This window comes from Sesamum indicum, linkage group LG9, assembly GCF_000512975.1.
Source record: "Sesamum indicum cultivar Zhongzhi No. 13 linkage group LG9, S_indicum_v1.0, whole genome shotgun sequence".
Classification (NCBI taxonomy): Eukaryota; Viridiplantae; Streptophyta; class Magnoliopsida; order Lamiales; family Pedaliaceae; genus Sesamum; species Sesamum indicum.
This window is the reverse complement of record NC_026153.1, coordinates 4,575,019-4,600,890: the sequence shown is the minus strand read 5'-3', so window position 1 is coordinate 4,600,890 and position 25,872 is coordinate 4,575,019. Positions and strand designations below refer to the sequence as shown.

At 36.8% G+C, this 25,872-nt stretch overlaps 6 protein-coding genes across 9 annotated transcripts in view; 2 read left to right on the top strand and 4 right to left on the bottom strand.

The window, feature by feature from the left end:
* LOC105170627 (peroxisomal nicotinamide adenine dinucleotide carrier-like) overlaps nt 1-4,918 on the bottom strand; it is a 9,005-nt gene extending 4,087 nt beyond the window's left edge. For 2 of the 3 annotated variants that reach the window (XR_002287813.1, XM_011091469.2), the window contains exons 1-5: nt 4,715-4,918; nt 4,415-4,513; nt 4,258-4,332; nt 3,845-3,975; nt 3,664-3,718 (exon numbers count right to left, since the gene is read on the bottom strand). Coding sequence is in view for 2 of the 3 variants with exons in the window: in XM_011091469.2 (XP_011089771.1) it covers nt 3,664-3,718; nt 3,845-3,975; nt 4,258-4,332; nt 4,415-4,513; nt 4,715-4,795 (441 nt within the window). In the remaining variant the exon portion in view is untranslated. Of the gene's footprint in view, nt 1-3,663; nt 3,719-3,844; nt 3,983-4,257; nt 4,333-4,414; nt 4,514-4,714 lie in introns of all 3 variants that reach the window. The other variant, XM_020696836.1, reaches the window with a different exon arrangement.
* On the top strand, nt 5,003-7,498 carry LOC105170626 (alpha-ketoglutarate-dependent dioxygenase alkB homolog 6). Of its 2 annotated transcripts, XM_011091467.2 has the most exons (7): nt 5,003-5,273; nt 5,362-5,422; nt 5,520-5,558; nt 6,285-6,397; nt 6,624-6,879; nt 6,965-7,011; nt 7,139-7,498. In XM_011091467.2, exons 1-7 carry the CDS (start codon nt 5,148-5,150, stop codon nt 7,307-7,309), a joined length of 813 nt encoding a protein of 270 aa, XP_011089769.1. In that variant the 5' UTR covers nt 5,003-5,147; the 3' UTR covers nt 7,310-7,498. The 2 variants fall into 2 exon arrangements, with proteins under 2 accessions (XP_011089769.1, XP_011089770.1); XM_011091468.2 differs by lacking the exon at nt 5,003-5,273 and having other exon boundaries at nt 5,362-5,438; nt 5,520-5,670.
* On the bottom strand, nt 9,108-10,935 carry LOC105170625 (L-ascorbate oxidase homolog). The gene has a single exon (XM_011091465.2). It carries the CDS (start codon nt 10,821-10,823, stop codon nt 9,156-9,158), a length of 1,668 nt encoding a protein of 555 aa, XP_011089767.1. The 5' UTR covers nt 10,824-10,935; the 3' UTR covers nt 9,108-9,155.
* Nucleotides 11,917-13,824, top strand: LOC105170624 (L-ascorbate oxidase homolog). Its single transcript, XM_011091464.2, has one exon. The coding sequence runs from the start codon at nt 12,044-12,046 to the stop codon at nt 13,709-13,711; it is 1,668 nt and encodes a 555-aa protein (XP_011089766.1). The 5' UTR covers nt 11,917-12,043; the 3' UTR covers nt 13,712-13,824.
* LOC105170623 (L-ascorbate oxidase homolog) lies at nt 17,263-19,049 on the bottom strand. The gene has a single exon (XM_011091463.2). The coding sequence runs from the start codon at nt 18,998-19,000 to the stop codon at nt 17,336-17,338; it is 1,665 nt and encodes a 554-aa protein (XP_011089765.1). The 5' UTR covers nt 19,001-19,049; the 3' UTR covers nt 17,263-17,335.
* Nucleotides 22,348-24,231, bottom strand: LOC105170622 (L-ascorbate oxidase homolog). The gene has a single exon (XM_011091462.2). The coding sequence runs from the start codon at nt 24,173-24,175 to the stop codon at nt 22,511-22,513; it is 1,665 nt and encodes a 554-aa protein (XP_011089764.1). The 5' UTR covers nt 24,176-24,231; the 3' UTR covers nt 22,348-22,510.

Below are 25,872 nucleotides of genomic sequence, written 5' to 3'. Positions count from 1 at the left end.
AGATTGGCGGCAGAAAAGAAAAGAACAGAAAATGCAGTATTGAAATCAAAAGTCAGTTATAGTAATCACGACCAACATATCAACTCTCAACTATGCTACAAAGTAATTTTGTGTTATGTCATTGTAAATGTTGAAAAACATAAAGGGTAAATTACAGATTCAAACCCATATGTTTAGCCTATTACAGATGACAAAATATTAAATATTAAATTATTCCCCTCTCTAACAGCTTCAACTTTTAGATGTGCTAGTCAGTCAATATGGTCTCGGAGGAGTCAGAACCAAACAAGAGGTCTTGAGTTAGAATCTCACCACCATCCATTTATGAAAAAGAGTTTCACGTGCTAGGTATCACAAACTATAGAATGCGTGTGAAACATATCAAATATTAAATGATTCTTCTTTATGATGGTTTCAACTTTTAAATGAGGTGATCATTCGATCATATAACCTTCAGTTGTCAGAAGTTTAAATCTACGTCATTAACATTCGGTTCCTTACAACATTACATCCTAACAATGCTTTACATTAGGGAACCTCACAAACATCAGCAACAAAGCTGCTTGGTGTCGGAAAATACTCTTTTCGTTGCTCTTGAGGTTTTTGACCTGTATTTCCCAACAATCTTACCTTTCTGGCTCAAGTCTAAGTGCCTTACCATCTCATGTGAGGGGTAAATCTAAATGCTGAATATAGGAGTGGTGTCGGTATATAGTTTTCCTACTATTTTTATGCAACTGCTTTTCATATCCTTTGCAAAATTTGCCATTCATACAACTTATTTGTTCTCTAGAGTTGATATGGCATCCCACAATTACTATAGGCACTCCATTATTTGTTGTTCTTCTAATATATTTTCCTGTTAGTGGTGTATTTTAGAGAGTTAATATTAACTCTCATCATTTTATTTTTCTTAGAATGTTTATATGGCTTCACCTTGGGGTACTTATGATATTATTAATGGATAAAATATGGAACGGATGACTGGAAATGCCATAATAGATGAAATCCCATGTCTAAAGAAGTGATATGTTTGGTCGGCTTTTGCATTTGGTTCGCATCAAAATTTTCAATTTTAGTTTAATCAGTTAAGAAAATGATGAACACCTAGCAGCACCAAGGAGAATCTCTGTAATTGGATGGCCACGCCAAAGGCGGTAACGATAGTGTGAGTGGGACTTGGAGAAAATACTCATAAAGAAGAATTTTATTGTGAAATCGGAAAAAATAAAGGGAGTAAATGAGAGTTCCACAATTTGGAGGAAGACAAAATTTACCATTTTTCTGGAGAAGTTTCCAAATCATCATTTTCTTCTCCTCAGAGAAAAGTCCGTTTGCTCGGAGGAATGACAATTTTCATTCTCTGAGAAATTCCTTCAGAAAACATTTTTCAAATTATTACATATTTTACGAAAAAGGTGTATATATCTTCCCATCACTACATGAATATATAAATATATATAAACACATATATGTACATCTTTCAATCATTCTTTTTAATCAGACAATTAATAAAATTTGTTTTCACACTACTATTTGAAAATTACCATGGATCATCTGGACTATTTTGATTCTTGGCACATCTTCAAATTTACTACCAAAACACCATTAAACCAAAACAGAACTCCCAAAAAGTTCAAAAACCAAAATTTGCTGGAAATATAGGAGAAATCAGATCATCCACACGATGTGACAATTCCATTTTTCTTATGTATACATATATTTATATTGCATAAAAATGTCACTGTACTATGAATACTGACACCCACTATGATATTTAAAAGATTACACAGACATCAATACATATAGTCAGGGCCCAAAAGTTAAACTACAACATGTATCTTTAACAAGTTAAAGAGTATAATACATAACAACATATATCTTTAAGAAGTTAAAAGAGTAAAATTTATGTATACCACCTATATGGTTAAGGGTAAAACCATCCAGTTACTTTATAAATTATTTCTCTGTTTTTAATTTTCTAATTCACAGAATCTGTAAGGACAAAGTCCTTTTACTGATTCCGTTTGGGGTTTTAAGGAAGGCATGTATATGCGATGTTCCCAAGGGGCTTTCGTACTTATGCATTATCTCAAGAGATGTAACTGTAATTTACCCTAAATAAATTCTTAAACGTTCTGATATAGAGAGAAATTTCAGAAGAGAGATGAAGACAGTAGAAAGATAGTGCTTATGCATTACTAACAATCAATAGCTCCAGATGGAGGTAGAGTAGTTTTTTTAAAAATGTACGGCATGCTTTATCTTGTCAAGAAGAATTGAATGTAGATGATTAGGATGGTCCAACCTACAAGTCTCACTGCTTGCAAAGTGCTTCTACTTAAACCATAGCATTTATCAAGCAATTTATGTAAAATAACACTGGATGTTTTACGTGTTGAATGGCAACTCTTGTGAAGGGTGGCCCAGATGTTAGGATTTATTTGATCTCGCCAAGCATTTCCTTAAACCAGGACATGCAACTCTAAAGCTTGGGTTTATTCTGGCTGACAACTAATCATCTTTGAAATCCCAATTCAGTTGATTGAATTCCACGCGATATCAAGTTCTTTTGTTGCATGAACTCTAAGAACCTTTTTGAGGTCTCATCACTTGATGGAGACCACCTGGTTTGCATTGAGCACAATGCAGAAACTGCTTGCTCATCAAAGGTTACCCAGTAACTGAAAACTTGCTGGATATCAAAACTTGAGTTCCCATTATAAGTTTTTTTAAACTACGTATCGAAGCACACTCAGTAATTGTTCATAACTAAATTTCGTTATATTTATTTAATTATATGAAAGAGAAATGTAAAACTAATATAAAGAACTGATTAGAACTGAAACAAATAATTTTTACTAATATGTTTATAAGTATAATATTATTGATAGAAAATATTAAAAAGATGGTGTTCGAGATATGTAATGACTTGTCTAACCCTGTATAATATAGGGACTTCCACCTTCAGTTTTAAACCCCTTTGGCTAGGTCCTTTCATGATTTTGCTATTCTTGTTATGTTAGATACTATATGAAGTTAAACAGAAACAATTAATCCCAAAAACCTTCACCCAGAATCTAAGATTCACAATTATGTCACCATCCAGTTCTCTAAGCAATCAAAACTGAAAACTTAAAAGCCTTGAGGCAGAATGTGATCATAATTCAACAGCTATTAATTTTCTCAAAATTTATACATATAGTGAAGTTTTTTAATACCATGGATTTAAGATTGTTTAAGGTATTAATTTAATGGAAGGAACTTCTCATAGAGTTTATGTATTTTCTTCCATTCACATTCTCAAACAAAAGGTTTAATAAACCACAAAGAGTGATGACACATTGAATAACATGTGAAATATTCTTCTCAAGACAAGAATGAAAGTTCACTTCTTTAAATGCTGCAGTTCAATAAGATTCTAATTTCATGCAGATTATGTGCACAATAATTATTTATAGTTATACGAGTAATTTCAGCATTAGAACTTTTCCAGGGAGTGAATCATGGGTGTCAATGAGATCTACCACTAACCAAACTTCTGGACTGCAAAGAAAATGATCTGATTACTTGATCCCCGAAAATTCTAAAATGTACCACAAATACTAAGTTAAGCAAGGGATTTTTCTTCAGCATGAATGATGGTTTCCTGTGGATAATTACCTGCATACGAGTCACAAGAACCCATATTGGGTTGGTCAGCAGCACATTTACTGACCTGCAATATATAAATCAAATCAGAGTCAAGGAATAATGATCATTCGACATTGGGAGCACATTAATGGTGAACCAGAAAGTAAAAAGCATTAACAAAGTCACCCAATACATAAGCAAGAGAGAATACCCAGCAAGAGCAGCTACTACAAGCCAAGAAAGCATTCCAGGTGAACCATCTCCTCGTCCTTTTCTTTTATTTGCACTTGCAATAGCCTCAGCCTTGTTTTTGAAAGCTTGGTAAAATGAATAATATATACCCTGGCAGCTTCACAAAGAAGAGTATTAATTATACGCTTGACTACATATTTTAAATGGATGACATCAAGCTTATAGCAGCAGCAAAGAATCTAAAAGTATATGTTCCTACAAATACAAATTTCAGAGTCAGATTTATAGGTCCGAAGAACATGAGTATAATGGGATTGACTTGGTTGGAACTATGTCAATCTGGTCCAGAGAAAATCCATGGAGCTCTGGAACTATGTCAACAATATTAGTCACTCTAAGAAGAATGAGAAATCAAGAGGCAGTAAATTTCACCTGAGAAGCAGCAGTGCCAAGCAGAGAAGGCTTGAGGCCGCTGTAAAGTCCTCCCAAGCCTTCATTTTTAATGACCTGTTGACTGAAATCAGTTGAACTAGCCTCTAAAATCTTGAATAGGACATCAAAGTCGTGGTTTGGATCGAATAAGACAAACCTGAAAAATGTGAACAAGTGTGCTCCCATGAGGTCGTGTGGAAGGTGATTGAACTGAGTCCTTCTTAGCAACTCTTTCCGTTTGCTGGCGTGTATTCACCTGCAGCCATCAATACTTTAAGCTAGCCCATTAATGCTCTCAAGAACATATGAAAATCACAACATCATAAAGTGGAAATCATGGGCAACGATATTCAAATAGCCATAGTAATTAAAGCTTGGAGCAAAGTAAGGAAGCCTGAAAGCTTCAAAAATGGAAAAGGAAAAAAGACCCAAACTTATGAGAGAGAGGAAGAAGTACCGTTTGGAGAGGGTAGGTAATTATCTGAGCGATAATGCCTCCGCCGGCTCCGGCCATCCCGTTTACTATGGCGTTCGACATACCGATAGAGATATCGATACAGATACTCCACTGTGATGTGATACTCTGATACTACTCCACCTATGCTACAGACTAACAATAATAATTCTACTAATCTAACAGTAAAAGAAAACAAAAAAACGACAAATCTTATCTTCAATCTTTGATGATTTTTGTAGCGACCCCACCACTTGTAAAGAGTAAAATGACAGACCAGCCCACACCGTCTTTGAGTCCTTAACAGACCTGTTTGAAAAGTCCTCAAACCATCCACAGGAATTGACATCGACCCACTTCTCACAAGATCCCACCTTAACACCCTACGAGACTACAAGAACAAGGGTATAAAACCCACCAAAATTTTTGAAATTCAATGGAAGAAATAGTGTCAACCGAAAAGGTTATAGCTTCAAACGAATTCGTTGTCGGGTCCGTGCCGACCGTCTTTTACATTCCCGACTACATTACTGCTGCTGAAGAAGACCAGCTCTTGAATAACGTAAACAGATGTAGTAATGAAATTACGTTCCAGCTTCTACTGTTGGTTTTGTACTATTTTTCTGTCTAAATTTTTATCTGCTTTGCAGATTTACCAAGCGTCGATTTCCAAGTGGAAATCTTTGAAGAATAGGAGACTACAAAATTGGGGTACGTCACTTGAATTGTAAGCGTTTGTTATACTTGGAAACAGTGTCTATTCTGTTCAATTTGAGTAAACAATTGATGTTGATCTTGGTCATGGCAGGAGGTGTAGTGCACGAAAAGGGTCTTCTCGCCCAAGATTGTAAGTTAGTCAAACAGAAAATTTTATAGCTTTCCTCATCTCTGATGGATGTGTGTTACTCAATCCATCTCCCTTTACTGCTTCTGTTCTGATTTCCGCATAACAGGAGAAGGTTAGTATTGTTGCTTAGTATTGTTGATCCTGGTCTAGGTTAAGCATGATAGGTAAAGAATTGGACTCAATCATTCTTATTCGACCTAGCAACATCCCATTTTGGAAGCCGGTTTGCTTAATTTCATTTTTGAAGAAAAATACTGCCTCACAGGAAGGGGGCTGATCAAGAAGCGGTATGACTAAAAAAAGTGCGTTCATTTGACAAGAATCCTAATTTTATTCCTACTTTGCCAAGCGATCAAGTGATCCGTAGGTTGAGTGAATGTAGGCATTCATGTGGTTAACACTTTAATCCTGCAAGGTTCATGATGACTGCATGGTATTCTTGATGAATAGCTCTAAGTTGGTATCTATGACTGGTAGGTTATTATGCTTATTCTCTGTTTTAATAACATGAAACCCCCCACGCACACGTACGTATAGACATATGCTTATTCTCTGTTTAGCATACATCAATACACAAACACACACACACACACGTGCATATATAGACAAGTTGCAGAGTGCTAGTCTGACAGATGAAGATGATCATAAGGATGGAGCCTCTAAATGATGCTTGAATACAAATTTGGGTAAGAGAAGTTCAACATTCAAATTTTTTGTGGTTTGCAGTGCCACCTTGGCTAAAACTCGTGACAAATAGGATATACGAGGAATCAAGGTTGTTTCCATCAGCAATTAATCATGTGCTTATCAATGAATATCTTCCTGATCAAGGAATTATGGTGGGTGCTAAAATTTAGTGCATTGTTACTCAATTACACATTTACATCTTCAATTATAGTTCTTCAAATTTAAGATTTTCTTTTGTTTTTTTCTCTGTTCCGTTCTACTGTTGCCCTTGCTTTTGCTGTTGCACAGCAGACAGAAGGGGTCAAGAAAATAGTGAACCTTCTTCCAAAAATGTAGTCAACACGTTTGACAGTGATCATAATTTGATTTTTCTAACAGCCACACCAGGATGGACCTGCGTATGTGCCGGTGGTGGCAATCCTATCTCTTGGATCGCCTGTTGTTATGGACTTTGTTCCACATCCTAGTTTTTGTGGAACTGCTACAGACATATCAGGAAACAATGGCGAAGATATCATTTCTAAACCAGATAATATAAAGATGAGTTCTGGGGAATATTTGAGTGAATACCGTCCCTTTTCAGTGGCCTTGATGCCTCGCAGCTTGCTGATATTTAAAGATAAAGCATACTCAGGTTGGTAATTATTTTGCATCTGTCTGTTGTCATTTGTGCTCAATGTGGTTTAACTGTAAACACATATATCTTATGTTTCATCCAGACTTTTTGCACGGCATAAAAGATTGTGAGTTTCAGCGATTTGATGAGGTAAGACAGGGAACAAGTACTTGAACATGCTGAACACTAGTGAAAAATACACAAAATTGATTTGAGTTGCATATAGAGCTTTTAAATTTTAATCTCTGAGCAATTGCGGGTTCTCCTGTTGGTCCAGGCTGTAAATGTTACCAATTGTCTGAAAAGTGAAGCACAATTAGCACATACGATTTCAGGGTTGAAGATTGATGGGGAAGCTGGAGACAATGTCATTCACAGGACTGGTACAAGAGTTTCTCTTACATGCCGGGTCGTGACGAAAGTTCACAAACATTTGATAAAGCTTTAGGTTTAGACCATAGAGCAAGAGATGGATGGTTTTCAGTTGAGCCCTTTTGATAGATCGCATGGAAAAGTCTGATTTGGAAGTTGCAAGAAACTGTAAGAAGAGAAAAACAATTATATTTAAGCATGAATTTTCCTCATTTTTGTGTGTAATATATATTTGATTGTTTTGTTATTTGCCATCTACGGACTATTCTTGACCAAATTAAATCATCTGAATACTGTGGATGTAATTTCATGAACTGAGTACAGAACTTTTCCACTGTGGAAGACTTTGGTGGGGTGAGCTTCCAAGTTTTGGTGGAAATACATACAACTTGACGTATTGTCTTCATCCCCAACATCATTATCGTCCCTATGTGTCTTCATCCTCTTCAATTTCTTCTGTTTCTTTACAAATTTTCACAGTTTCTTCATTACATATTTTTTACTAGGGTCCTTACTCATGAAAATATCATCAACATTTGAAACTTCCTAATCCTCTAAACTTAAGCTAGGAGCATCATTGTCATCAAATGTCTCAACTCGTCGCAGATAATCAAAATTAGATGACTCATCAAGCTTTTTGACTATGACATGTCGATTGAAGTTTGATTTTCAAAAGTTTTCCTTTTACCTTTGTCTTGTCCCATCCCCCTTATAACCCCTACTTCATTTACAACTTCACCCTAAACCATAGTCCCTTCCCCAACCCTTTCTTGATTTACAGCTTCTCCCTCAACCACTTCTTGATTTACAGTTTCTCCCTTAATCCGAGTTTAGGGATGTTAATAGATAAAGTAAGACCCATTTCAAATTTATACCCATAAAAAAAACTCATTCTATCAAATATTACCCCGGTCCTATCCAACCCTCTTAAGACCCAATGCCGTTGTTTTGAGTCCATTTTTTTTGGGTTTGAGTAGAGTCTTGACCCATTTTTTTTTTCTATTTTTCTTCATATTTTTTATTTAAGACAAAGTAATTAAAAAAGACTAAATAAATTTTAAATTAAATTAAATTCCTTTCCTTTTATTTTTCATTTTTACCCACTATTTATTAATAAATTCATAATTATTGAGACCAATTCACAAATAACTTTTTTTATAGAATTTTTTAGATAATATATTATTTATTATACCATTTACAAAATAATCTAATGAAACTATTAAATCTACATATTCATAGCAATCGAATTTTAATATTATAAAATTTTAAAATTCCTTTTTATTACTTCAAGTTTTCAAGCAAGGGCAAAATAATTTTTCGGTACCATTAAAAAAGTTCATTATCGATTTTGATATAACAATTGTGGCGGGTGTCACTTTTGGTGTCATAAAATACAAAACAGACTAATCACACATGGCAGTTAATGGCTGTTAATTTTTATTGGTTGATGTGATTTTGGCTGATTTTGACTTCAAAAGCCATTGTTTAAGGTAGAGAAAAAAAGATATTTTGACCACAAACTAGCTAGAAGAGTTTTTTTTTTAATTTTTTTTCACAAAAATGAAATTGTTAGGAATTTTTTTTTAATATACATAATAAAATAGCTCAAATTATAATTGTAATTATTTAATTGTAATAAATTGTGATCATCATGTACTAATTTATACTTTGGACAATATTGAGTATTGTCAATAAAAACTTGTAAATGTTTGAGAACAGGATAAGTAATTCTGTTAAATTTCGATTTGAAAGCCAAAAGATTAGATAATATAACTAGTCGACTAAAAGCAGAAGTATTTAAGATAAATCTATTTATTCATTAAAAAAATAGTGAAATTACACTTAGTAATATTTAACGTAATGAAGAAAAAATAAAAAAACATTTTAAGTAACTAATCAAGCAGCTCATAGCTTCTTCTTCTTTAAGTGTATGGAGCAGGCTTCGGCAATGACTTAACGATACCGCAGAGCTCTTGAGTTTCAGGCAGTGAGTACTCATCCCTCAATGAGCGTGCTTCAGAGACTACGCTGAGGTAGAACTGCTGCCCCAAATATGCTCTCTCGCGCATCTCCGACCTCAGGTTCCACATACCCGCATTGTCCAATGTGGTCATCACTGCTGCCCATGAGTTGGGGTACACCTGAATCGTGTTCCTGCTCACTGCATCCAACAAGTTGTAGTTCTTCCTCTTCTCAGGGCTCCACCTCCCGGGCTCTATCGCAACTGCAAAGAAGGAGAATCCATCCAAGTGCCAGGTTTGGATGGTCTTCTCGTGGTTCTCAAAGATGATCTCCACAAAGTTTCTGTATGTTCCATTCACCACGTTGGGGGCCACTTCCACTTTGTCACCCTCTTGAGGCTCGTCCTTCATCAGATTGTAAGTGAATACTTTGTCAGCCACACCGTAGTATTCTGCCAACTTCAATGGGGTCTCTGCGTCCACATGTGACACACCGTTGATGCCAAATCTGAGCTTGCCATTGGAGGAAGAGCGAGAGTTAGCAATCTTGATGGTGCGGGTGATGTTGATCTTGCCGTACTTGTAGGAGCCTTGTGGGTTGGGACGTGCAGCATTGGATGTGAGGTTCCACCTGAAGGAGCGGAATTGGCTGATGGACCAGGCAATGCCCTTGGTGTTCTCGGGAGGTGGTGGTGGGAGCTCAGGTGATGCAGCCCCATTTCCGTTAGCATAACGAATGACGGCTACAGTTGAGTGAGGATGCTGGGCGAACCTGCTGGAAGCCACGAAGTAGTAGTCCTTGGGGGTTTGGTCAGCTGTCACCAGCACGGACATGCATTGCCCAACATGAAGGTCCAAAGAGTCATAGAGATTCTGCACGGTGTGGGATCCCTCCACTTCGACCACCTTCATGGTATGGCCCTGGACTCTGAAGTTGACAGAGAGCCTGAGACCGACGTTGCAAACCCTCAATTTATAAGTGTTGCCAGCCTCGAAAGTGAAAAGGGGCTTAGCATTGGCGTCGCCGACCTTGCTGGATTGGCCATTAATTTGGATGCCATCAGGCCTGCCGATGGAGCGACCAGAATCAAGAATGCTCTTTAGGGTCTTGTGGCCCTTGTTGTACCAATCCCCAAGAAGAACAGGATACTCCTCGGCGGGATTGTCATAGGGGATGGGGATAAGGGGCCGGCTGTGGACCTTGAGCATACCGATACCACCAGAGGCCCTGTGGAGAGCGGTGGTAGGGAAGTAGAAGTAGGTTCCGATCTGGTCCTTGACCTGGAAGCGATAGGTGTAGTTCTTTCCAGGGAGGATGGGGCACATAGCACCGGGAGTGCCATCCTGCCAAGAATTCTTCCTCTGTTGGATACCCGCCCAAGTGAGGAGGAAAGGCTCGTCGAGCTGATTGAAGACATTAACGACGATGTTGTTGTTAGAGGTACAATTGATGGCTGGTCCAGGGAACTGACCATTGATAAGAATGCCCTGTTGTGGGACGCCAAGAGGTGCAATGGTACCATAAGTGACCTTCCATTCGAACTCGAGAGTAGGGTCCCCTGCAATGACACAGGTGGCCGAGAAGCAGAGAAACAACACGGCAAAGATCATCTTGGTGTAGAACACCATTGCTCTGCAGAATGAGAAGAAGCTGTTTTAGTGTTTTTTCTTGTTTTTTTTTGGGCTTGCCAAGAAGAAGAGGAAGTTATTGAGAATGTCTTCTTCTGGCAAGAGACCTTTTTGTTTTTGTTTGATGTATTTGGGAATGAATGAATAGGCTTTTATAGGGAGAAGGATTGGCATATCTCCCAAGTTGGTTGGCTCATCTCTATACGTTCCTCGCTTCTCGGCCTGCTTATTTGTTTTTCACATGCAATTCCTCCTTCACCCTTTCCATCTCTTCCTCCTCATCCACTCATTTCCTTGCGATTCTCAACTGCATATCTCTCACCATATTTGGTCTTTGAATTACAGTAAGAAAAATATTAAAAATCTACAATGGAATTTAATAATTTAATATCTTTTGTTAATATTTAATAATTTTTATAATCTTAACTATGGAATTCTATTGCTATATTCATAGTATCACACCCCATGCTCACGCTCATGTACGTAGCACTTTGTTTTGCATAGCACTAAGTTTCCAACACTACTTGGTGGTCGATTTGGATATTATTTGTCACTCGAGTTCTTTGGGCAATGATGATATATTACTTATTTTATTAAATCATAATCCATATTGAATGGAGTGTCACATATAGTAATAGGGATTTGTAACCACTATTATTGTAGTGGAGACAGAAATTTTGTAGCAATTAATTTCCACTGCTATGACTACAAAAATTATGTAGCAATTTTTCTACTAAAAATACGGTAGTAGTCTTGTCACTATAGGAATAGAAGCTTTGTAGTTATATTCATTAATATAGCTATTCATAGCCATTTTTGTTGCCACAGCAAGTAAAGAATTAATATATATTATAGACTTTTAATATTTTTCTTACTGTAATTCAAAGACCAAATATGGTGAGAGATATGCAGTTGAGAATCGCAAGGAAATGAGTGGATGAGGAGGAAGAGATGGAAAGGGTGAAGGAGGAATTGCATGTGAAAAACAAATAAGCAGGCGCAGGCCGAGAGGAACGTATAGAGATGAGCCAACCAACTTGGGAGATATGCCAATCCTTCTCCCTATAAAAGCCTATTCATTCATTCCCAAATACATCAAACAAAAACAAAAAGGTCTCTTGCCAGAAGAAGACATTCTCAATAACTTCCTCTTCTTCTTGGCAAGCCCGAAAAAAAACTAGAAAAAACACTAAAACAGCTTCTTCTCATTCTGCAGAGCAATGGTGTTCTACACCAAGATGATCTTTGCCGTGTTGTTTCTCTGCTTCTCGGCCACCTGTGTCATTGCAGGGGACCCTACTCTCGAGTTCGAATGGAAGGTCACTTATGGTACCATTGCACCTCTTGGCGTCCCACAACAGGGCATTCTTATCAATGGTCAGTTCCCTGGACCAGCCATCAATTGTACCTCTAACAACAACATCGTCGTTAATGTCTTCAATCAGCTCGACGAGCCTTTCCTCCTCACTTGGGCGGGTATCCAACAGAGGAAGAATTCTTGGCAGGATGGCACTCCCGGTGCTATGTGCCCCATCCTCCCTGGAAAGAACTACACCTATCGCTTCCAGGTCAAGGACCAGATCGGAACCTACTTCTACTTCCCTACCACCGCTCTCCACAGGGCCTCTGGTGGTATCGGTATGCTCAAGGTCCACAGCCGACCCCTTATCCCCATCCCCTATGACAATCCCGCCGAGGAGTATCCTGTTCTTCTTGGGGATTGGTACAACAAGGGCCACAAGACCCTAAAGAGCATTCTTGATTCTGGTCGCTCCATCGGCAGGCCTGATGGCATCCAAATTAATGGCCAATCCAGCAAGGTCGGCGACGCCAATGCTAAGCCCCTTTTCACTTTTGAGGCTGGCAAGACTTATAAATTGAGGGTTTGCAACGTCGGTCTCAGGCTCTCCGTCAACTTCAGAGTCCAGGGCCATACCCTGAAGGTGGTCGAAGTGGAGGGATCCCACAACGTACAGAATCTCTACGACTCTCTGGACCTTCATGTTGGGCAATGCATGTCCGTGCTGGTCACAGCTGACCAAACCCCCAAGGACTACTACTTCGTGGCGTCCAGCAGGTTCGCCCAGCATCCTCTCTCAACTGTGGCCGTCATTCGTTATGTTAACGGAAATGGGGCTGCATCACCTGAGCTCCCACCACCACCTCCCGAGAACACCAAGGGCATTGCCTGGTCCATCAGCCAATTCCGCTCCTTCAGGTGGAACCTCACATCCAATGCTGCACGTCCCAACCCACAAGGCTCCTACAAGTACGGCAAGATCAACATCACCCGCACCATCAAGATTGCTAACTCTCGCTCTTCCTCCAATGGCAAGCTCAGATTTGGCATCAACGGTGTGTCACATGTGGACGCAGAGACCCCATTGAAGTTGGCAGAATACTACGGTGTGGCTGACAAAGTATTCACTTACAATCTGATGAAGGACGAGCCTCAAGAGGGTGACAAAGTGGAAGTGGCCCCCAACGTGGTGAATGGAACATACAGAAACTTTGTGGAGATCATCTTTGAGAACCACGAGAAGACCATCCAAACCTGGCACTTGGATGGATTCTCCTTCTTTGCAGTCGCGATAGAGCCCGGGAGGTGGAGCCCTGAGAAGAGGAAGAACTACAACTTGTTGGATGCATTGAGCAGGAACACCATTCAGGTGTACCCCAACTCATGGGCGGCGGTGATGACCACATTGGACAATGCGGGTATGTGGAACTTGAGGTCGGAGATGCGCGAGAGAGCATATCTCGGACAGCAGCTCTACCTGAGCGTAGTCTCTGAAGCACGCTCATTGAGGGATGAGTACTCACTGCCTGAAACTCAAGAGCTCTGCGGTATCGTTAAGTCTCTGCCGAAGCCTGCTCCATACACTTGAAGAAGAAGAAGAAGAAGCTAAGACCTGATTAGTCTATATCTATATATAAAAATCTATCTATTTATATCTTTTTTTCTATAAAAAAGCCAATCCCTAAAACCAAAATTCTTTCTTCCTTGTATTTGCCTAAATTGACCTTATAATCATACTATTTTTTTTAGGGATGATGATGTAAAATAATGTACTCAACTATTAACTCACATTAATTACTTTTGACATTATTTAATTTGGATTTAATTTATTTACTAAAGTAAAAAAAAAAAAAAGTACCCTATAATAGAATAGAAATTAAAAATACTACAAACATATGAAAATTGACGTATTTATAATTTTTCAAATTACTAAAAAATACTATTTAATGTATCTCAAGAATACTAATCGTAATTTAACCCAATTTAAATCCAAGTAGTACACGGGAATATGTGAAGTGTCTGTAACAAAATCTTCTCGATCTAACAGACTAATATTTTTTTCTTCAAGACACTGATAGCTAGATTTCATCCGTTGCTATAAAAGGTAATTTAATTTAAACTGTTTGAAGAATATTATACCAATATATTTTAATTGTAATTATTTAAAATGAGCTCCAGTTATATATAGTATGTTCTAATTGATCATATGTTGGTCCGTAAAATCTCTCCTGACTGTGAGAATGTTTGAATATTGAACGACATTGCTGTGGCTTCGGACATTTTGTTTTGATGCTGATTTTAATTCTTTTATCTGAATGTCTTTGATTTCAATGTTGTTCTTCATATGATATTTTCACTATACAAATGTGGGCCAAGTGCTCTGTAAAACTGTTCCATTGAATATGTATTTTGGGCGTGGATAGTATACAATTGATGTGTGCATGTGGTTGTGATACGTAGTTCTTATATGTATATAATAAATATCTTTTTATATTTTAAAATATATTATAAATAAAAGTAAAATATATATATTAGTACATTATATTATTGAAAAAAATCAATTAATGTAAATTTTAAAAAGTTGAATAAGTTAGTTATTTTATCATGAATGATACTTTTTACTTCACAAAAAAAATAGTGCGGTGGTGTCATTAACCATCGTTTGTGAGTATGAAAGGGTTTCTTTTTTTTACATTAGTATATACAAAATAAAATGTATATTGGAATAGAAGATTTGAGGGCAAAATATTTTTAGTCCCATAAAACAAGGATAGTATTTATTTTGGAACCATAACCATGACGTGTGACACTTTTAGTCCAATAAACTTAAAATCACGTCTTTTTAGTTCCAAAAAGTATGATTTTAGCACTTTTTAGTCCCCAAACCACAATACCTTTTAAGTCCCAAACAACGTCTTTTTTTAGTTCCAAAACTACCATGCACATGAGTTTTGTGGACTAAAACCGATACCTGTCAATTGTTTGTGGTACATCAAAAAATCTCCTTTTATTTTATGGGACTAAAAAAGTATTTTACCCAAAATTTGAAGTGTTTTTGTTTGGTAAAAAAGGAAAAAATGCAAGCACCTTCTGTGAGATTGCAAGTGAGTAAATTATTCTCCTATAAAAAAAATAATAATTTACTTCTCTATATTTTTTTAAAATGTAGCAGTAAACCCACTGTATTTTTTAAAATGAAATAATTTACCTTTTTAGATATAGTGGTAAATTGCTTTATTTTAAAAAATAAAAGAGAGTAAGTTGTAGCCACGAAATTTTGCTCCATTTTCTCTCTAAAAATGTTCTCCTTTTTTTTCTATATTGAATTTGATTCAATTTAGAACATAAAATATTCCAAAATCACTAATCAATAGTGTTATTTTAGAGTTGTTTTTCTTCTGGCTTTTTATTCTATCTAGCAATAGAAAAAGAACTATATCTCTTCCTTAGTGTGGTGTGGACAAATTAGAGGGATTCTAATTTGGATCATAAACTGAACAGAACGGGAGAACGTAAAGGGAACAATGCATGTTGTTGCTCAACTTTAGAACAAAAAGGTAAGGTTTTATTTTTTGTTTCTATGTTTTTTGTTTCATCCTCTAACCACTTGTCTAACATTTTTATTTGTTCATTATCATGCTTTTGACAAACATCGAATGCGAAAATTTCAAAGGGAACACCCCTTTGAACCCATTTTAAATAATTTTTTTTATTTCACGCTTCGGCCGCGTTTCCGAGCCACACCGATTCTTTCAATATCAATGAAAATTTGAGACAAACAAGAGTAGAAAAATATTAGTAGGATAGTGAGAGATTAAAAAAAAAATCAAGCGAAATTGAGGAAATAGAGAGAAAATAAGAAGAATGAAAGAAGATAATGAGATTAAATGGAAAAATAGGAACACATTCATATAGAATAATTTTGAACAGTCGGGTATAGGAACACATGTATAGTCGTTAATTTAAACTTTAGGGACGACACTTGAGATGGTCTTACAAACGGTCATTCCAACCGTTGAAATATAGACGTTGAATTTCATTTGTAACAATCTAATAACACAAAAGAAATAATTCAAAAGCAAATTGGCACCAGGTTTTGGAACAATTGTAAAAGCACATAGCTTCTTAAATAAAATTCATAAGTTGGAACGATTTTTCACATATTTGATTAAGAGTAGACCAAAATCTTTCATATTGTACCTCATTTTGGAATATATTTTTAAACTATCATTTTCGAAACAAGCACATATAGCAATGGTTGGGTTGGGACCTTTCTTAATTCTAATATAGTGTTTCAAACAGAGTTCAACTATTTACCGTTACTATTTTGAAACGGATTTAATAATCGTTTTGTTGAAACTTATCTTGGAACAATTTGATCGTTCCAAATTTATAACCCAAAAAAATATTGAACAAGATGTCATATTTCAATATTTGTTCCTTATGTGGTCCAAAGACCATTTCAAGATGAAACGAATTTTAGAACGATTTATCTGACCGTGCCAAATCCCGTCTTTTTTTATAATATTATTTTTATACACATCAAACCCCTCATATATCTTTATAGATATCTTTCTTGATAACATCCCTAAATTAATTATCTTCAAAATCTCATACACATAATAATCTCTAATATTTTTTAACTATAATTTTCTAATATTTTAAAAAAAATTCTATATATTTTTTGCTATTATAATAATTAATTAAATACTAGTATATAATTCAATATTTAGTTAACAAACTCGATTAAATTGAATAAATTAATTATAAAAATAGTTAAATTTAATAAATCAAGTAATTTAGTAAATAGACTATAATATTCTTAATACAAATGAGATATTTAGTCATTTACTAATTTATCAATGGTCAAATTTATAAAATTTTTCGTTAAATATTAAATTGAATAACAGAAATTATATTACTAAATATACAAATTAAATAATTTAAATATATTAATTCATTGATATTTATAACATAATCTCTTACCCTGCCGTGCGCAGTTTCGGGAGAAGAAAGAATTTTTTTGTTAACTTAATATGAAATGATATTTAGCTTTGGCCAACATAAATTCTAAGTATGGTGAGGCGGTTGATATAAAATATATTTATTAATTCAAGAAAATTGACATAAAGTAGTAACTCAAAAAGAAACAAAATAATTTCATTATTAACTAAGCAGCAGCACCAAGCAGCTCATAGCGTCTTCTTCTTCTTCAAGTGTATGGAGCAGGCTTCGGCAGAGACTTGACAATGCCACAGAGCTCTTGTGTTTCGGGCAATGAGTACTCATCCCTGAGTGAGCGTGCTTCAGACACTACGCTCAAGTACAATTGTTGTCCCAAATACGCTCTTTCGCGCATCTCCGACCTCAAGTTCCACATACCCGCATTGTCCAATGTGGTCATCACTGCTGCCCATGAGTTGGGGTACACCTGAATCGTGTTCCTGCTCACTGCATCCAACAAGTTGTAGTTCTTCCTCTTCTCAGCGCTCCACCTCCCGGGCTCTATCGCAACTGCAAAGAAGGAGAATCCATCCAAGTGCCAGGTTTGGATGGTCTTCTCGTGGTTCTCAAAGATGATCTCCACAAAGTTTCTGTATGTTCCATTCACCACGTTGGGAGCCACTTCCACTTTGTTGCCCTCTTGAGGCTCGTCCTTCATCAGATTGTAGGTGAATACTTTGTCAGCCACACCGTAGTACTCTGCCAACTTCAATGGGGTCTCGGCGTCCACATGTGACACACCGTTGATGCCAAATCTGAGCTTGCCATTGGAGGAAGAGCGAGAGTTAGCAATCTTGATGGTGCGGGTGATGTTGATCTTGCCGTACTTGTAGGAGCCTTGTGGGTTGGGACGTGCAGCATTGGATGTGAGGTTCCACCTGAAGGAGCGGAATTGGCTGATGGACCAGGCAATGCCCTTGGTGTTCTCGGGAGGTGGTGGTGGGAGCTCAGGTGATGCAGCCCCATTTCCGTTAGCATAACGAATGACGGCCACAGTTGAGAGAGGATGCTGGGCGAACCTGCTGGACGCCACGAAGTAGTAGTCCTTGGGGGTTTGGTCAGCTGTCACCAGCACGGACATGCATTGCCCAACATGAAGGTCCAAAGAGTCATAGAGATTCTGCACGGTGTGGGATCCCTCCACTTCGACCACCTTCATGGTATGGCCCTGGACTCTGAAGTTGACAGAGAGCCTGAGACCGACGTTGCAAACCCTCAATTTATAAGTCTTGCCAGCCTCAAAAGTGAAAAGGGGCTTAGCATTGGCGTCGCCGACCTTGCTGGATTGGCCATTAATTTGGATGCCATCAGGCCTGCCGATGGAGCGACCAGAATCAAGAATGCTCTTTAGGGTCTTGTGGCCCTTGTTGTACCAATCCCCAAGAAGAACAGGATACTCCTCGGCGGGATTGTCATAGGGGATGGGGATAAGGGGTCGGCTGTGGACCTTGAGCATACCGATACCACCAGAGGCCCTGTGGAGAGCGGTGGTAGGGAAGTAGAAGTAGGTTCCGATCTGGTCCTTGACCTGGAAGCGATAGGTGTAGTTCTTTCCAGGGAGGATGGGGCACATAGCACCGGGAGTGCCATCTTGCCAAGAATTCTTCCTCTGCTGGATACCCGCCCAAGTGAGGAGGAAAGGCTCATCGAGCTGATTGAAGACATTGACGACAATATTGTTGTTAGAGGTACAATTGATGGCTGGTCCAGGGAACTGACCATTGATAAGAATGCCCTGTTGGGGGACGCCAAGAGGTGCAATGGTGCCATACGTGACCTTCCATTCGTGCTCAAGAGTAGGGTCCCCAGCAATAGCGAAGGTCGACAGGTAGAGGAACAACGCCACAAAGATGATCTGGCTGTTGGAGCCCATTGCTCTTCTTACCTTAGTCAATCTCCGCTACACCAGAGAAGTACTTTTTCTTATTTGAGGGTGATTTTCACAATTGTCAATGCTGATTTTTATACTGGAAATTGAGTATCAAAATGATGGGTCGTCCTCTTCATTCGGTGGTTTCAGTTTGCGTCTTTGATGCTGTGCCTTCCATTCCCCGACAATTCCTCCTTCCCACTTTTTTCTCACTTCCTCCTCATCCCCCGACAGTTCCTTTTTGTGTGAAAACAACACCGTTTTGCTCTTTTTCTAACAAATACGTACTGGATTTAGTAAAATCATTTGGCTACAACTCTTTTTTCTTGTTAAATTAATATTGAATAATCTTTTTTTTTCATTTTTCCTTTTTAGTAATGCAAGCCAGCTTTATGTGTAAGAGGAACTTATTGCATAAATGGAAGGAGATGGAAATCCAGATATGACATATCAAAGAATGTGACAGAGAAATGAAGTTGAGATGTATAAGTTAGCCTGCAGATTCTATTGTCAAATTTAATAATTAGGACAAAGCGTGAAAAATGACTAAGTGTTGAAAACCATGTATATATACTTGCTTAATTTCTTGACTATGTATTTTTTCTTTATTATCTGATAATTAATTTTTGCAATTTAGTCCTGTAATTTAAAAATTTTGGAAAATTTTCATTCTTTTCCGGCCAATTTGGTTAGAAAATTACATATAATTTGCACATGTCTCAATTAAATTGTATTTTTGGTCCTACATAAATTATTTATAAGACTAAAATTATAAGTAAGTTGCAAGTTTCAGCCAAGTTGATCAAAAGAACTAAAATTGCCAAAATTAAAGGATTAAATTATGAAAATCAATTCATACAAAATTAAAAATACCAATCCCTTAAGTTATAGAACTAAAATTATAATTTTATATATAATTCCCGCTAGTCCATATCAATTTTAGGAAAATTCTTATCCCTTAATGTTGGTTTTAATTCTCTTTAATTTGGTTTGATATCGTAGCATTTGATTGGGGGGAAAATCGGTCCTTTAAGTATCATAATTACCAATTTTTTACCATTAATTTGTAAAAAGATGTAAATTTGATCTGATTTATGATTTTTACTTAATTCTTTGGCAGTTTTAGCCAGAATTTCCACTTAGACAATTAAAGTAATGATGTGGCATTCACTTGAGTGATTGAATATTTTTTTTAATTTTTCGGCACTTTTTTAGCCAGAATTTCTACTTAGACAATTAAAGTGATGATGTGGCATTCACTTTAATTATGTAAAATATACAAATATAAGCATATGAAAAGTGATATATAATTTTTTAAATACATAGATATATTTTTGCTACTAATATTTCATTGTTAAGATAAATATTAATATTAATTATATTATTCTTGAATAAAGAAAATATGATAATTAATTATCAATATTTTTAGGTATAACTTTTTTTATATATAAAAAAATAATATAACATATTAGTTATTTAAAAAACTTTAATACATTGTAATATTATTAACAATCTAAGTTGAACTTGTGAGTACAAATTGATTGTAGCATAAGTGGTGACAAGATCAAATTTTAGTCTAGTTAACAAGGGTTCAAACTCCGTAAGCAACAAAATTTTTCAATCACCTCAACTGAATTCCACATCATTGGTTTAATTGGCTAAGTGGAAACTCCGGCGAAAACTATCGGAAAATTGTGTAAAAATTCTAAATCGGACCAAATTTATATATTTTCGTAAATTAAATTGTAAAGTAGTGGACCAAAATGAATCGACCACAAAATTAAAGGACCAAATTTTTTTTTCCTATTTGTCTAAGTATATGTAATTCTTTAAATTATTTGACTATTAGGTATTATTTTTTTATATTTAATGCACGAGGCAATTCTTTTTCAAGGCCCAAGGAATAAATCTAGCCCAAAATCATGTTATGGAATCAGGCTCTAATTACTCAAAATCAATGAATCTAAATCTTGTTGGCCCACTCATTATCAATCAGTTGAAGGACCATCAACCCAACTAATCCAGTCTTTGTTGCTCTGTTAATGAGATAGCAGACTGTCCAGGTCCAGTATCAGCAAGCGTAGTGCCCATCCATCTCATCCAACACGACATCTATATAATATACACATCAAATGCCAGCTTATCCTAAAAGACGCCAACACGAACACACAATTGGATAAGGATCACAAGTAATTGATCCAATGATTTTAGGTTAATTTATTGCTTATCTCACAGGATCTCTTTCTGCTAACATGGAAGCCAAATGACATAGCTACAAGGGGTACAAGCATTATTCCCGCAAAAAGACATTGCAAATTATCTCAGCATATCTCAACCTACCCTAATCAATTCTTGAATCTCTTGTAACCTACTCTTACGGATAGGAGACCAAATAAGTCAATAAGGCAACCAAGGCTCTTAGTAATAAGTCCATTCATATTTCCTCTATTTTTCGCACTCTTCACACGAGTTTTAACACTTTTCATCACATTTCCAACACCACACATTTATATAGTCAGCTAATTGAATTTCAATTTTATCTTGAAATCCATATTTATTTTATTCATTACACTTTACTGACTTAAATATTAAAATATTAACTCCTATTCTGCAAGTTAGTCCTCTGGTAACTTTATATTTGAAGAAGAGACTTTAATTCTTATGATATTACTAGATCTCAGCACGCATCATTCGTAAAAATTCTTGAGCTAAAGATGTAAGAAATTGTCTCACGGTGATCACAACATTCCTTCCCCTATTGTTGATCCACCAATCCTATTGTTAGAAGGATTATCATTGCAACTGTAATCAAAACCCTTGGGGACTCTCCTGCCTCTGCTTCAGGTACAAAAGCAGGTTAAACACCAATACCAGCTAGCCTTATGCCTCTTCGCACTAAAATAGGTGGAAAAAGAAACCTTGTGGGTGTACTTACTCCAATATTTCACCAACGCAGCCCTTGAAGTATTATTGGGCATTCAAGAAGGAGGAATCAGTGGCCTCGCATAGGATTTGGAAACCAACTATTACTTTGATAGCATGTTGGCCAAGCTGAGAAATATATCAACTTAGAAGAAGTCCATGGAGATTTTTCAAATGGGTTATTTAAGAAATAAAAAGGACAAAAAAATAGTTAGTGTTTTTCATCAATGCTTACTTTTATCCAATATAGCTATAGTTCAAACATAATATGCATTACAACTGCAATATTTTACTATAAATATTATATTTATCTTTTTACAAGTATAAAACTATTGATGTGGTATTTCTTTTAATAATTTATCCAAAATATTGAAAAAGGGATAAAATTAGAAGTAACTGAAATTTACTTTGTTATTATATAAAGGGACTAATGATTAAGATAAAATAACTTATGGATTCGAGGAAAAAGTCCAACCTACATTAAGTAGTAATTAAAAAATAACTAACAAAAACAAAAAACAAAAAACAATTAAATAATTATTGACTAAGCAGCGTCACCAAGCACCTAGCGTCTTCTCTTCTTCTTCTTCTTCAAGTGTAGGGAGCAGGCTTGGGCAGAGACTTAACAATGCCACAAAGCTCTTGAGTTTCAGGCAATGAGTACTCATCCCTCAATGACCGTGCTTCAGAGACTACGCTGAAGTAGAATTGTTGTCCCAAATATGCTCTCTCTCTCATCTCCGACCTCAAGTTCCACATACCCGCATTGTCCAATGTGGTCATCACTGCCGCCCATGTATTGGGGTACACCTGAATCGTGTTCCTGCTCAATGCATCCAATAAGTTGTAGTTCTTCCTCTTCTCAGGGCTCCACCTCCCGGGCTCTATCGCCACTGCAAAGAAGGAGTATCCATCCAAGTGCCAGGTTTGGATGGTCTTCTCGTGGTTCTCGAAGATGATCTCCACAAAGTTCCTGTATGTTCCATTCACCACGTTGGGAGCCACTTCCACTTTGTTGCCCTCTTGAGGCTCGTCCTTCATCAGATTGTAGGTGAATACTTTGTCAGCCACACCGTAGTATTCTGCCAACTTCAATGGCGTCTCTGTGTCCACATGTGACACACCGTTGATGCCAAATCTGAGCTTGCCATTGGACGAAGACCGAGTGTTAACAAGCTTGATGGTGCGGGTGATGTTGATCTTGCCGTACTTGTAGGAGCCTTGTGGGTTGGGACGTGCAGCACTGGCTGTGAGGTTCCACCTGAAGGAGCGGAACTGGCTGATGGACCAGGCAATGCCCATGGTGTTTTGTGGAGGTGGTGGTGGGAGCTCCGGTGATGCAGGCCCATTTCCGTTAGCATAACGAATGACGGCCACAGTTGAGAGAGGATGCTGGGCGAACCTGCTAGATGCCACGAAGTAGTAGTCCTTGGGCGTTTGGTCAGCTGTGACCAGCACGGACATGCATTGCCCAACATGAAGGTCCAGAGAGTCGTACACATTCTGCACAGTGTGGGATCCCTCCACTTCGACCACAGTCATGGAATGGGCTTGGATTCTGAAGTTGACGGAGAGCCTGAGACCGACGTTGCAAACCCTGAATCTGTAAGTTTTGCCAGCCTCAAAAGTGAAAAGGGGCTTAGCATTGGCGTCGCCTACCTTGCTGGATTGGCCATTAATTTGGATGCCATCAGGTCTGCCAATGGAGCGACCAGAATCGAGAATGTTCTTTAAGGACTTGTGGCCCTTGTTATACCAATCCCCAAGAAGAACAGGATACTCGTCGGCGGGTTTGTCAAAGGGGATGGGAATAAGATTTCGGCTGTGGATCTGGATCATACCCATACCTCCAGAGGCCCTGTGGAGACCGGTAGTAGGGAAGTAAAAGTAAGTTCCAATCTGGTCCTTGACCTGGAAGCGATAGGTGTAGTTTTTTCCAGGGAGGATGGGGCACATAGCTCCAGGAGTGCCATCCTGCCAAGAATTCTTCCTCTGTTGGACACCCGCCCAAGTGAGGAGGAAAGGCTCGTCAAGTTGGTTGAAGACATTGACGACAATGTTATTGTTAGAGGTACAATTTATCTTGGGGCCAGGGAATTGACCATTAATAAGAATGCCCTGCTGGGGAACGCCAAGAGGTGCAATGGTGCCATATGTGACTTTCCATTCGAACTCGAGAGTAGGGTCCCCTGCAATGACACAGGTGGAGAAGCAGAGAAACAACACGGCAGAGATCATCTTGCTGCTGGACCCCATTGCTCTCTTTATTCAAACTCCGAACAATGAGAAGTGTTTTTCTTTATTTTGATGCTTTTACACACCATCAATCCTCCTTTTTTATAATGGAAATTCAGCATCAAACCTCCTCTTCATTCGGTCGTCTCAGCTTCCTCTTCGCTTCCAACATTCTTTTCTTCCTTCCATTCCCCGACACTTCCTCCTTGCAGTTTTTGTCTTACTTCCTCCACATCCCCTCATTTCCTTTAAATTCTCACTGCTATATTTGGCCTTTGAGTTTCAGTTACAACAATATATTCTTCACTTTGAATTCTACTAGTTTTAAGGCAAGATTACATTTATAGTCGTGTAAAATAGTGGGTTCAAAAGTTTTAGTCCTCTCCTTTATGGAGTTTTTAAAACAGTCCCAAAATTAAAAAAATTTCGATACATTTATAAAATGATTGCGACAGTATTGAAAAAACTCGATACACTTAGTTATGTGCTTTACAGAATTTATGGAACTAAATGTGTCGAATTTTCTCAATTTTCAAACCATTTCGAAAATCACATAAAACATAGGACTTTATATATCGAGTTTTTTTCTAATTTTGAGACTATTTTAAAAGTTTTATAAAACAAAGAATTAAAAGTGTTTAATTTCCTATTCAATGAGACTAAAAGTGTAACTAAACCTAAATTTTATTTTGTCTCCCATGAATGGCAATTTTCTTATGTAGGTTTTAGCCATTTTTTTTTATTTTCAATTTGAGTCCCTATTTTCTTTCAAATAGATATCTTATTTTTTTGCAAAAATAGTAAAGGTTACATTCATTAATTGCATGTACATAAAGAATATTATTTACAAGGGTAAATTGTACTGTCATGGATGTGAGAGAGGGTAATTTAAGATTTCTAACATATAGAGGTGGCAAATTATAATTTATAATTATAATTTTTAGCAATTAGAGGATTTTGGGAGTTTTATAATTTGCCAAAAATTATTGACGCGCACGAAATTAAAGGTTTTAAGTTGGGATTTTTATTGACGAAGCATCCAATCAGCCCCCAACCATATAAAAGATGACTAAATTGTATTTTATACCCTGTATGTTAGAGAGGTAGCATTTTAATTAAGGGCTATAAGGATAGGCAATTAAATACTGATAATTCATTAATTTTGTTCAATTTTATGTCTCTTTCTTTTTTTTGTTTTTTTCATGTCATTCGCTTATGTGTATTAGTACATTATTTTCACTTTTTTTTTTAAATACATTGTTTTCACTAGGTAAAATGACAAAAAATTCAATTCTACGTCACACAAGTTAGCACTTTTGTAATTTTAGTACTATTATTTTTTAACTCATCGCATTGCATCCCATAACTTCCAAAAATTTATAATTTTAGTCCCAAAAAGTTTCTCCCAAAAAGACTTAAAAGTATACTTACACCCTTTCGTTAGGTTTAAAAAAAATATTGATGTCAACAAAAAGAAGTTACATAAAATTTTAATTTTGCCCCTTTTAATATTTTAATGTATATTTTTATATTTATAAAGGAATAACTATAATATATATATATATATGCAGTTAAGTTAATATTATTACACTTTTTTTCTTATGAGCATAAAATTTATTACATGAAAATATTAAATAAAAAAATTAAAAATTTATATAACTTTTTTACTAAAGTTATCATTTTTTATCCAAATCATTACAAAAGAATGTTAGATGTAA

Excerpts from the sequence above, each read along its gene's own strand:
- LOC105170624 (XM_011091464.2), top strand. The coding sequence starts at position 12,044 with ATGGTGTTCTACACCAAGATGATCTTTGCCGTGTTGTTTCTCTGCTTC.
- LOC105170626 (XM_011091467.2), top strand. The coding sequence starts at position 5,148 with ATGGAAGAAATAGTGTCAACCGAAAAGGTTATAGCTTCAAACGAATTC. Across the intron at positions 5,559-6,284 it reads GGGTCTTCTCGCCCAAGATT|TGCCACCTTGGCTAAAACTC; the intron begins GTAAGTTAGTCA and ends TGTGGTTTGCAG. Across the intron at positions 7,012-7,138 it reads AGTTTCAGCGATTTGATGAG|GCTGTAAATGTTACCAATTG; the intron begins GTAAGACAGGGA and ends CTGTTGGTCCAG.
- LOC105170625 (XM_011091465.2), bottom strand. The coding sequence starts at position 10,823 with ATGGTGTTCTACACCAAGATGATCTTTGCCGTGTTGTTTCTCTGCTTC.
- LOC105170622 (XM_011091462.2), bottom strand. The coding sequence starts at position 24,175 with ATGGGGTCCAGCAGCAAGATGATCTCTGCCGTGTTGTTTCTCTGCTTC.
- LOC105170623 (XM_011091463.2), bottom strand. The coding sequence starts at position 19,000 with ATGGGCTCCAACAGCCAGATCATCTTTGTGGCGTTGTTCCTCTACCTG.